Below are 13,021 nucleotides of genomic sequence, written 5' to 3'. Positions count from 1 at the left end.
AGGGCTGCTTCTTGGGCTTAGAATCGGCCTTGGTAGCCGACTGCCTCGGGAAGGACTGACCTTTGGCCTTGTCCTGAACCCGAAAGGCAGAGCTCCGTACCTTGATAGGTGCAGAAGCCGAAGGGAGGAAGGCTGATTTAGACTTAGCCAGAGTATCCACTATTTTGTCCAAGTCTGGACCAAAAAGCAACTCTCCATTAATAGGTAAGGCCTCAAGACCGCAGCCACAAGGACCGACGCGCCGACACAGCTGCCGCCGACACCCTAGAGGTCAGCAAGCTTGCATCCAACGATGCTTCCCCAATGTAGGAAGCCGCATCCCTCATTTGTCCTATCAATGCTCTCTGGATATCCGGAACATCATCCGGAAAGGTATCCTCTAAAGCGTTGGCCCAACTCTCGATGGCCTTAGCCACCCAAGAGATGGCCATGGACGGACGGGCCACAGCCCCAGAGAGAGAGTAGATAGACTTTAAACAAGTCTCCACTTTCCTGTCCGTGGGATCTTTCAGGGAGGAGATCGACGGCAAAGGCAACGTAGCGCTTTTAATTAAGCGGGTGACATGGGAATCCACCGCAGGCGGAGTTTCCCATTTCCTACAATGAGCCTCAGGAAAAGGATAGTTGGAAGCCAACCTTTTCGGCGGTTGGAATCTCTTGCTGGGCAACTGCCAGGCCCCCGCCATATGATCAGTCAACTGGTCGGACAGGGGAAAAACCGTTGAAGCTACTTTGGCCTTTTTAAAATTAGGGTACTTCCACCTGGGAGCCGGCGCATCCTCCTCTATGTGAAGGATGGCCCTCACCGCCCTAACCAAAGCCGGCACATTAATGGAGGACTTAGCCTCCACCTCCTGGGCCCCGGCATCCGAGTCAGAATCCTCATGGATCTCTCCGTCATTTGAAGACACGTCCGTGCCCGTGAACTGCGCCGCCAGTGAAGCTGGAACGGGTCACTTGGACGCCTATGGGGGCAAGTCACTGTGCAACAGTGACTGAAAAGCCGATGACGAGGCCGCAAGGCTCTGAACAGAGCTGGAAAGGACATCCACCCAGGGAGGGGGTACCGTCTGAGGGTACCCCTGAAAGGGTACCACTGACTGCTGTGTCACCGTGGGAGACTGTACGTATACAGGCAATCCCGCATAAGGACCCACAGTCTGAGACCCGGGAGGAGACTGCACCAGATGCGTGACCCCCGGGGAACGGAGGATGGTAGGCTGGGGCAACGCCCTAGAAGGGACCGCAAGTCGGTCCGCGATCGACGCCAGCACTTGTGTAAACATCGCCCAAGGAGGATCCTGCGCCACCGGGGGTTTAGAGGGACCAGGTACCAGCTGGCACCGCCCGCACAGACCGTCCTGAGACAAATCCACCCCATCAACCCCTGCCGAACAGCGTCGGCAGGAAAACAACACAGGAGCCACAGAGCGCTCCTCAGACATGACAATAACTTTTGCAATAAAAGTGTATCACTGAAAAGAGGTGAGGCGTAAAACACCAATGCACTCCCACGTATGCAACACAAACAGCCCACGATATGGTACTGTGTAGCACACCGCTGTATGTGACGGACCTCACAAATACGTAGATCTATATGTGAGGTACACAGAGAGAACACCCCTCCCCCACGCACCTGCGGGCCGTAGAAGGAAAGGGATAGGTATAAGCGGACAGTAAGAATAAAATAAGCACAGCCAGCAGCACTAGCAAGTCACATACCATGCAGAGAAGTTATACTCACTGCACCTTTCGCTACAATCAACCTCCCAGATTCAGTGTCTGGGAGGGCTATAGCGCTGCGAACACAATCCGTCTGCAGGGGAGAGGTACGCAGGGGGACCGGACCATGCACCGCCTGGGAGATCTGCGTTGCCACTGAGATGGCCGCCGGAGAGCTCTGAGTGGCCGAAGCAGGAACAGCCCAGCAACGCCAGCACGCATGAGAGAAGGCGCGCTGGGCTGAGGGGAGGAGCCGCTAAACCAGGGAAGGCTGCCTCCCCTGGCTAGCGATTAACCCCAGGGACGCTGGTTCCCTTCCAGCCATTACTCCCTGGTGGTCCAGCGGTCACGCGGGGTATGCTAGAGGGGGGAGCCCGCTGCCGCTACTAGCGACGCCGGTCTGTCCCCAGAGAAGACTGCATTTCCCCCCGCGCACAGCACTGCACGTGGCTTACCTGGCCCCATAGAATCCGGCAGCAGTCAGTGGGAGGTCCCGGAGCCACGCTAGTACTGACTCGCGGGGTCCTGCTACGATCCCCAGATCAGTACTGGCGTCGCAGCGCCAGCGGGGCTGTTGGAGCGGCAGTGTGGACGTCCAGATGGACAGTCTGATGCTGCCGCTCTTAAGATAGTAAAAAAATACAATAAAATCTTCTTATAAAAATAAAGCTTAGGGTGACCCGACTCCGGCCGGGCACCAACTAAAACTGAGGTGCTGTGGCTCGGGGCGCGGTATAGAGGACGGACCCAAGTGCATCCTGGGAGCAGCAAAGCTTTTAACTGCGTGGTGCCCGTGGATCCAGCTATACCCCCTAAGGTCAACCCTGTGGACCCTGAAGTAGAAAGTGAGTCTGCACATTAATACCAGTGTCTCCCTCGAGTGCACCCTGCAGTGCAGTAGTGCATCTGCACATTAATGCACCATTACCTGTGTCTCCCTTGAGTGTCAACTCCAGTGTACCTCAAATGCTAATTACAAGTATCATCTCCTGGTGGATCTCCCGGTGTAATAGTGCCTTTGTTAGGCACTTCCCTTGGGCCACTGATATTCGAGTCTCTATTCCCACAGGGCTTGGATACCTGGTCAAAGGACCGCGACCTGCCTGCAGGGTGCAGCTAAGCCAATATCCCCCTTGGAGGGGTCACTGGCGAACACCTCTCTGCAGGTTAGACTCCGCACCTTTGACCAGGTCTCATCAACATCCAAGACCTGTGGATGAGGAGTCCTGATATCCAGGCCAGTTCCCCAAATTCTTCCAACACCACCATCACTACCCCTCTCTAGGGGAATCCAGTACATCAAACCTGACAGGTTCACCCTGCATTCAAAATAGTCATGTGCACATTTTGACCAAATCAACATACAGGCAAAATGTCAACATGGACACTATAAGAATGTTCATGTTTTACATGTCAATATTTTGACAAACTGTAACCTGCAGTCAAAATATAGGCAAATGTAGATGCTCACCTTGTCATATATTTCACGCAACTAACCAGGGGATTAGCACTACAGTTCTTGTCATTTAGAGCTCCTATGAGGGGGATTAGTGGCCATGACAATTAATGTATGTTGCTGTGAAACACCTCTCCGCATACCCGGCCTTTCAGAATGCCCTAATAGCAACACTACCATGGTGGGGTTTAGCGGCAGCTGCAATTAATGTATGCTGCTGTGAAACTACACATGCCCTGCAAGTTTGAGCAGGCCCTAACAGCAATCTGTAACAGGGCATGCTGGCTTGTGTGGTTCCACAGAAGCTCGCAGTGGGACACTTATCTGTTGGAATTATGACCATCAACATTTTAAGTTTATTCATTTTGGTTGTTGACCACATTTCAACATTATGTACCTGTGAACTGTCTACGTACTGAATGTCAACATATAGTCAATGACATAATTTTGGTTGTCTAAATATTGTACCTTTTAACATTTATGGAGTCTATATTTTGACTAAGAAATATACTGTACCCAACCTGTTGGAAGATGTCTGCACACCAGGGGTTCTCAACTCCAGTCCATAATTACCACCAACAGGTTGTTTTGTGGATTTCTTTAGGCATCGACATATGAGGAAATTTATTTTGCTGGGTCAGTAATTATCTAGTCTATATCCAGACAGAAATCTTCAATACATGACCTGTTGTGAAAGCGGGATCGTACCGGCAGTTCTAATCCTGACAGGTATTTTCCTATTTACTAACCCAACCACCCCCCTAACCCTCCCTTAGGGGGTGCCTAACCCTAACCTCTCTTCCTCCTTGGACAAGTCACACTGGTATTGCTTTGGAGAAATTTATATCGCAAAATGTCAGAAATGCTCAGTAATTCTTCAACTTGTCTATTGCCAGGTACACACAAGACAATAGGGTCAGCCAATACTGCAGATCGAGCACATCATCTGTATGCGCACCCCAGCTGCCCAACATCAGGTAATTTAGTTATCTGTGCTTGCATGGTTAAAAGCGCAACCAATGTCATTCATCAGCACTATCAGGTAGTGTGTATCCACCTTATTCAATATTACTCTAGTAGTTCAAGGAAGCTGATGCGATTTTTTTAGTGCTGCACCTTGCTCCAAGTTAATTGTTTTAATTCCCATAACTAAAGGCCCCCCATACATTAGAGATGGATTGTAGCAATCGTGCAATTTGCAATCGATTGTGTATAAAAATCTGCAATGTATGGACTTTACAGATCGCAACCAAAAAGTTAATAGAATTGTTTAATCAGATTGTCCAACATGTTGGATTTCACAGATCGATTGGGGCTGTAGATTGCTAGTGTATGGATATGATCAGCAGACAGTTTCTAGCAAAATTATGGCCACTTCAAAATTGCCAGATCTGTGTTTGCTGCAATCGATCTGCAAATCACTGAAAAAGATCTGTAGTGTATGGGCGCAGATTGCTCGATTGGGAAATCCTAAGATCGTGCACTAAATCTTCAAATTGTTCAATTGTGGTTTTCAGATTGCTGATGTATGGGTGCCTTTAGAAATTCTAAACCCTCCCCAAGTAGCTGGTTTAGTCAGCCTCAAATGTTTGGATTGACTATCACTTTGCATTGTTTCCCAAATTTTGGCCCTGCTTCAGATGATGGAACAGAGCAAGTTATCGTGCATCTTTGCAAAACCATGTTGTACTGAAGATGAGGCAGATTTACCGTGTACAGCGATTTAGATATGGGAGGAGCCCTCAGAACCACCCTAACAGACCAGGTTAATAGTCATGCTTGAGCATTTTAAGACACCTATTCTCATGCATGAACAGCCTTATTACCAGGAGTCTTAGAGAACCAAGTTTGGAACATTGCGATACATAAAGTGCAAACCTCACTGCTCCAGCTGCTGTACAAATTAAATTTTCACACAGACATAAAACATTAGATTTACACTCGTAAAGATCCATCTGATAATGAAAGACCAAGACAAAAAGGGTTATAAAAAAAATAATAATTTTATTACACCGACTCCCCAGTGGTTTTGTCTGCAGCACCTATTGATAGATGAAGAAAAAAAAAAAAAAGTTTTAGTAATTGATCTTTTGAAAGATCACATTTCCTAAAATTAGGATTGTATATCTATATATGCAATCATAGCAATATTACAAGGGTAATTGTTAAAGGATAAAAACAGACTCAGACTAAACTACTCTATTTTAGACAGTAGATCACTTCCCCAGCCCCTTACTATTTCCATCAACGATCTGGTGCCTTTACCATAGAAGCATGCCTGCAGCTTATTCACATGGAGTATAGCATACACAAACTTTCAATGTGCACATGAGTGGTTTGAATGTTGCAAAATTAGACTATTGAGCTACTGCACTGAATAAGTGTCCAATTCAGTTAAGACTACTTACCTGTAAGTCACACTGGGTATTACACTATAGTCTGCAACCAGCTATCAAACCAACACCTGCCAACTTTAATGGTAGTTATCACTAACCTGAAACAAAAAAAAAAAATAAAAAAAAAATATAAAGTTTGAAAGGAAGCCAGTCTTGCAAAGTAGACCAATCTTAAACAGGATGGGTAGATATTTATGCTGTATTTAAGGCTGGTGCTTGGCCATTCTCAACATGTTGTAGAGGGAGTAACTATGGAGTGCTAGAAATTCTTAACATCCAATAGAAATTTGCAAGCGCCAAGCAGAAACCAGACGCCAGTTATCTGAACAAGATATTTTGCCAATGAAATTAGAAAAACAGCAGCACTGATGTTCCTGAAGTGAATAAGTTAATTTGGGAGTTTTCAATGGGAGCTCAAGGAAGAGGGATGTGGACATGAGCAAGAGTTACCTCAAGTTACCGGACTAATCCCACAAATGAACTAGCCAAGAGCAGCTTTCGGCAGGCTTCACAAGGTGCACAACACTTGACTTCTCCAAGGAAAGTGTAGATTCTGTACTCTAGCAGAAGATTCATAGACAGCAACAGTGTGGTCCTACCATGGGCTTAAAAGCCCAACTTTAAGAACATTAGAAGTCTGCACTTGCATCCAGTTAAACTAAATGTTGACCACATGCAGAGTCCCAGCAATTTTGCTAACTGGATCTGTGATAAGTATCTTTACATAACTTGCTTCCACACTCATGCCTTTTTCTCCTGCTGTATAGTAGCCAGAGAATACTCAACTCCCTAGCAGTAATAAATATTAAGCCCTCCAGCTGCTGTGGAGCTACACAGCATAGCATTCCCTGAAAACAAAACTGAGGGGATGCTGGGATGTGTAGCTGCACAGCAACTGGAGGGCTGCATGTGTATTATCCCTATACCAGCATTGTACCAAGTCTAGTGTGAGGTCTTCAATACAACGCTCAACACCAAAGGCGTTTGATAGATTACAATGGTGGTCATGTAGTGCCTTAAGGTTAAACACATTTCCCTTCCACTATATCCCAAACTGTATTTTAAGAATGATGGAAGTTAAATGCTCATTCTTATTCACAGCTGCAATATTGCTGGACAGTTGCAGATCCACCCACATCTTTAGAATTATGTCCTCATGGGATGTTACACTGGTCAAAGTAAATCCATACTGTTCTGTAGGTCAATTAGGTCTTGCCGTTAGTCACAAGTACCTCCTTTTTAAAATTGTAACCTACTGCAGAGTAAGCGTATAATCACTAGTTTATTTTAAATGTCAACCATGTTCTATGTAGATTCTTCAGTTGACAGTTTCTGAACTTGCACTCTACGTACCACCTTGCTGGACAGTGTTCCAATGCAAGAGCTAGATGTAACTAATGAGCGAGTACTTTTTCAAGCACTGAGCCATTAAATTCGAAGGTAAACCATATACTGCCCAAGCTTTAGTTCTCCATGGCAATTTACAGGTTCTGTTGCCATACAACAGCATTGTGACCACCACTTGCTAGTGATTAGAAACCACTGCACAAGATAGTTACCTTCCATGATTCCTTTTACCTACTAATTCAGTACAGGAATACATCAAATCCCACAATTGTTCAGGACAGGTTCAGAACTCCAATACCCCAACAGGTCATGTTTTCTGGACATGTTAATCCTGCACATTAATCTATTTTTCTGGATCAGACATACCACCAGTTTCCAGACAGAAATTGGAAGACCTGATCTGTTGGGGTACCTTTGTTGAAAAACCCATGCTTTAGGACATCATGGATGAATACCATAAAGTGCATCCTGAAGGCATGTTTGACCCTTTGTCTGGACACCATGGAGGTGGCAAACTCAATAACATATGCAATTGGTTCATGATGTCAGATCAAAATGAAACCATTAATGCATGAAGTTCTTGCAGGACTGCATTGCTCACATTCAAGTCATGTATACAATACAGTTTACCTGCAGGAACACCCTGAACACAAGACCTAAAAGAACAAGGCAATAGTATAACACCTACTCTTTACTGGTCTGTGCTCCCCTGCAACTCATTTCCTCATGTTCCTTTAGAACAGTGTTTCTCAAAATCAGTTCTCATACAACCCCAACAGCAAATGTTTTCAAGATGTAGCTAGAGCATGTGCTTCATTGATAAACATTAAATCTACAGGTGGTACTATAGTGTGAAACCACTAAGGCTGGGTACACATGTAAAGATTGTCCAACCATCCAACTAGTTGATTTTCATTCCAACCAATCTGGTAAGGTATGAAAATATCAGTAATTTGCTCCCAAACGCCAGAAAATGGACAAACTTAAATATTTAATCTAAACAATGTGTTCAGACTTGTCTGACGACCATTTCCATCCATTTTCTGGCATTTAGGAGCAAATTGATCATTTACTCCCATACGTTACCAGATTCACCCCAGCCAACTAGGATGGTTGGACGGAAAATCTTTGTGTGCCCAGCCTAAGGGACCAATGAGGAAAGAATTTGAGAGACACCTAAAGTTTATACAGAATGAGCAAAGCTGTGTCAGTGACCCAGCCACTATATAATCAGAAGGTACTGTATGTGCCAAATTCTGCATGACAACATGTACAAACCATTATAATTAAGTTACCAAAACATGAATATTTAGTTTAATTGGCAGTACATTTTAGTTGTGCATGCTAGGCAAGATCTCCCATTTTAGTGTTGTGCAGAAGGTAAATGTCGTGAGCATATTTCTTTTCAGATGGTCTTTTAATAGGCTTCGTGAAGCCAAGCGGAAGTAGAAAACAAGAATTCTGTAACCACTTCAATACAATATTTGCATTTTGTTTAGTAAATAAAAAAAGAAAACGGACAATATGAACAAACATTCAAGAACTTCTTGTGACATTGTTAAGAGATCAGATTGTTCACTTTAGATATATCAAGGAGGATTAGCCACTATTTACAGCGCACCAAAAGTCAGGCCTACCTTGTTACAACTAAAGGACCATTTTTCAAAAGGCATGTGCTCAAAAAAGCTACAGGGTCCCAAGCCCCTTAACTATATATACACAGAACAGCAGAGATCCAGTAAGACCATGCTGTAGGAGAGCGTGTCCATTAACAGACTGGGCTGCTAATGCAGAAGCTTCACTCCATCTGAGCAGAAACCATTTACTGATGCAAGTACCTGCTCAAACTCCATTATGCAACAGGAGCCCCTCATCTGAGCAGCCTCAATGGAACAGCAAGGGTGAGAAGTCTAACTAACAATATGAAACCATAACATTAAAAAGTAACAATATAAAAGTTCCTAAATACACCCTTTGGGACAGCTGTTCCATCACTACCAATTAGGCTGTAGACAGTTGAACAGATATAAAAAAGTGAACACAGTTAGATGTACTACACATTAACGATTCTGCGAAGCTCCATAAATCTTTATAAATACAGCCATTGGAAGGATGATCTTGAGTCAGGAAGGTATTTTACTCGTGTGTAGCTGAGGACAAGAAGCAGGCACAGGTGTAAAGGCACTTGAAGCATTGGTCAGATCCCAACAATACCTCCCCTACACTAAAGATCTAATCCCACCCATGTAGACTATCTTAAACTTACATCTTGCATTTATTTTAACTGGATTATAAATTATCTGTAGCGACTGGGCTGCTGAAACTAAGACCATGGCAAGCCCTTCCATGAAGGTACATCGCTATAAAGTACAACAGAACATAACTAGTTTACAAAATACATGCCTCCACCCCAAACCATATACCATCCCTCTGACTAAACTACTTACCATAGCTATCATAGCTGTCTCTGTAGGATCCTCCTGAGCGATCACTATAACCTCCTTGACTCCTGCCACTGAAAAAAAAAAAATCAAGTTAGGTACAAGGACCAGAATAGCCAGTGACCTCAAAATGAGTATAGACAGACTAGACTACTGCCCCCCCCAAATCTTACCTGCCATAATAATCTCTGGAGCCACCACTGCCACCATATCCTCCACTTCTGCTTTCAAACCGGCTGCTTCCATAGCCTCTGTCACTTCCACCTAAAAATAAAATTTAGTTAGTGCCACATTTTATGAGGCCATATGCAAGTTTAGGTCTTCAGCCTACAATTTGATTCATACAATTTTCAAAGTTACCACCCCCTCCTGGTAGGATGATCCATAAATACCACCTAGTTCTCAATTTGAGTTTACTTTGCTGTAAAGGATAAACAGATTTTTATACTGGGTTTGGAAATCCTTACACCAACTGCTCTACACCAATCCATATTAAGGATTTCTAGTTTAAACTATCACTTGGTGGAAGGTCTGGCCATAGAAAGCCAAGACAGGAAACAGCCTATTTAATAGCAAGATCTGTTTAAAGCAAATTACCAAATTAATATTGTAACAGTAAAATTTACTGAACATACAAAATTACTGTGCGTTCCAATAAGCAATATATGTATAACAAATAAAAATGCAATTGCACAGCTAGATCTTGTTTTAAGGGGCTTATTAAGCTATTTTTTTTACCACAGAAATCACCAGAGTGCCAATTTAAAACTGCAGACCCCAGTCCACAAAACAAGGCTTTGAGTTTTACCCTGTTAGTTTAGTCTTCAGATGGAGTAAACTGCTTATGGAGGCTTTACTTGCTGGAGATTCTCCTCCTGGCTGGCAATGGAAGCAAACACTGTTTGCATGCGCAGTGTCAGCTTCCCCCAGTCTTAAACACCAGAAAGTGGTCATATTGTAGCTCCCATTGATAAACATGGGGACTGCAATCTGCAGCACTGAGCTTGCTGTAGATTTGTGAAGTCACCTGCATAAGGCTATTACATTGTAGTTTTCAAACAATTTTATGAATTGTTGCTATTGCTACATCATTCAAAAGAAAATAGAAAAAAAAAAAAAAAATCTTCCTTTGCCGCCGCCACCTGCTGGAGGCGCTGGTTGCACTACTTTCATATCTTCACTAGTCAGTTAAGATGCATAAAGATCAGCCAGTGTCAGTCATTCCCTACCATCCAAGTGGGCATGGAGGAGGAATATCCATGTGGCGAATGAAGCTAGTGAAGATAACGCAAGTAGTGTCACCAGCACCTCCAGCAGGGGGCCAAAGAGATAAGTACCAAAAACAAGCTTCATAGTTACAAATGAATCTGCTCACGTAATAAATTACAAAGGAAGTTTATTTTGCAACAGATTAGTCGAGTGCACCAAAGTGGACCATTATATAGATTGTTTATCTGGATTGAGTACTTTACTCAACCTAATTTAGTCTGCTATTTAAGATTACAGTTTGTGGCTAATGCTGGGTACACACTGATAGCTACATTGGCTGATCAATTGTTCAGCCAATGTACCCTGCTGCCAGTTGGCCAGAGTGTAGCCGCGATATGTCAGTGAATGTGGCTGTTCACTGACATATCGCTTTGGCTGTGCTGCACAGCAGTTGGACAGATATGTCTACAGACATCTGTCCATCAGCAAGTGTACGGGCATGGTGGCAGCTGTGAGGGGGTGGGACATGCCCACCAAGTCCCACCCACAGGCTCAAGCAGATTATGGCCATTGTGTATGAACAATCATCATCTGCAGATGTATCTGCACATCTGTCAGGTGTACCCACCTTTAGTAGCAATATGTTTATGGACACATCTGTATTAGATTATTTTCATAGATGTTTGACAATTTCTGACTAGATCATTTAATTTATGGTGCACAAAACTAATTTCATTGCAAAAAAGATGACAATGGGTTACACTATATTTATGCTGGCGCAGGAAACTTTTTCCCAAGCTCAAATAGTTGTAGCAACCATAAAAAACCCCATAAGAGATTAGATATATATTATATATTTTAGTACAAATTTAAATGACAATAGAAATAGAAATAAGGCAGGGCATATAGTTAAACTACATACCACGTCCTCTACCTCCACGGAAGAATCCTCTGCCTCCAGATGAGCCACCTCTGTATCCTCCTCTCCTGTCACCAGAAGACTTGCCAGCCTGGTCCACACGAATCTGACGCCCGTCCACAGACTAGAAAGATTAAATAAAAATTATTTTGTGTTTTGCCAGTTACTATGCAAATGGTCCAATCATTTCAGTACAATAGTCTACCTAAAAACAGCAATGTGGTGTCCCATTATGCTCAGCCAATGATGTTGGTTCTCTTATTTGCACACAACAAGCCTCAGTAATACTTAAGTGTACAGGCAGATTGTTACTGTCCCAGTTAGTACTACTTGGAACACAAGCTGCAGTGATGTCACCAAAGGAGAAAAAAACCCTACAAGTTAATTCAAATGAGCAGCCTGCTGGGAGGCCATGTGCTATTGGCCAAGCCATCGCGTGTGGTTCGAGCAGATGTTATGTTGCCCCGCCCCTCCCCCACGTGGCCTCACCTTTCCATTCATGGCCTGCATGGCGTCTTTAGCATCCTCTGGGTTCTCGAAGGTAACAAAGCCAAATCCCCTTGATCGTTTCGTTTCCCGGTCTTTCACTACAACCACTAAAAAGACAAACGATTATTTATTATTAGAGAATTAGGCGGCACTCGGTAAAACCCGCCAACTCGTTTGCCGTCACTCACCTTCGGCGATGTTCCCGAACTTGCAAAAGCTTTCTTCCAGATTCTGCTCATTTGTATCGAAGCTCAGACCGCCGATGAACAGCTTTCCTTCATCAGAAGACATGATGAAATCTGTGGAGAAAGAGACCGCGCTTATAAAATGGCCGCCACCGCGTGGCCAGGCAAAAGACCGCGTGACGCGACCTCGCTGCAGCAGCACGGCAACATGGCCGCCGGGGTGGGGGAGGGATAAGGGTGAGCGCCCGCAAAAGGTAGACTAAAACCCCACTGTACTGTGTTATCTACCCATGTCACGGGTATACTGAGCGGAGTTGCCGCACATGTGGGATTTAAAGACGTAAAAGAAAAAATAAAATACCCATAAATAAGCGGCGGCAGCAGCAGCAGCACAGCCGCATCACCACCGCTATTATCTCACACAGCACGAGTCAAGAACCATTGAGCGCAATTGCACGCGGCAGAGAGTGGCGCTTACCTAGAGGTGTTCGAAGCAGGAGAGAAGATGGACGTCAGGGAAGCAGAGTGCGCAACAGCTTCTGGTCCCGATCTTATATACAATGTAACGCCCCGCCCACCTCATGTATTATTCATGACCACCGTGGACTGTACCATCTATCTAGCTCCTACTGGATACGATCTTATATCTAAATATGATTACAGCGTGCAATGCGTAGTGTGGTTACAGCTCACTGTATAATATATACGTGATTGTGTGAATAGGAACTGCATAATTCGGAGCCCCGGGCAGAGGCGCTGCACCCCTGTGTATTGCATGTGGTTTGCCCCTCTGGGAAAGAGTCTGGTTTCTCTTTAACCTCGGGGTGTGGTACTGGTACAGCAGCGCGGACGGTGAT

At 44.5% G+C, this 13,021-nt stretch overlaps 1 protein-coding gene across 5 annotated transcripts; it reads right to left on the bottom strand.

Annotated features, from left to right (window-relative positions):
• Positions 1-5,162: 5,162 nt before the first annotated feature.
• Positions 5,163-12,736, bottom strand: LOC148537780 (cold-inducible RNA-binding protein B-like). Of its 5 annotated transcripts, XR_015873388.1 has the most exons (8): positions 12,643-12,736; positions 12,168-12,278; positions 11,980-12,086; positions 11,494-11,614; positions 9,536-9,626; positions 9,369-9,436; positions 5,587-5,672; positions 5,163-5,220 (listed from the first exon to the last, which is right to left on the bottom strand). XR_015873388.1 is itself a non-coding variant. In XM_088460370.1 (7 exons), exons 2-7 carry the CDS (start codon positions 12,268-12,270, stop codon positions 5,668-5,670), a joined length of 495 nt encoding a protein of 164 aa, XP_088316496.1. In that variant the 5' UTR covers positions 12,271-12,278; positions 12,643-12,736; the 3' UTR covers positions 5,163-5,667. The 5 variants fall into 5 exon arrangements, 4 of the variants coding, with proteins under 4 accessions (XP_088316496.1, XP_088316493.1, XP_088316494.1 ...); XM_088460370.1 differs by having other exon boundaries at positions 5,163-5,672; XM_088460367.1 differs by lacking the exon at positions 5,587-5,672.
• Positions 12,737-13,021: the final 285 nt, after the last annotated feature.

The sequence above is a fragment of the Taudactylus pleione genome, unplaced genomic scaffold, assembly GCF_031769625.1.
Source record: "Taudactylus pleione unplaced genomic scaffold, aTauple2 ptg000044l, whole genome shotgun sequence".
Lineage (NCBI taxonomy): Eukaryota > Metazoa > Chordata > Amphibia > Anura > Myobatrachidae > Taudactylus > Taudactylus pleione.
The sequence above is the reverse complement of the archived record's forward strand: the minus strand, read 5'-3'. Positions and strand labels throughout refer to the sequence as shown.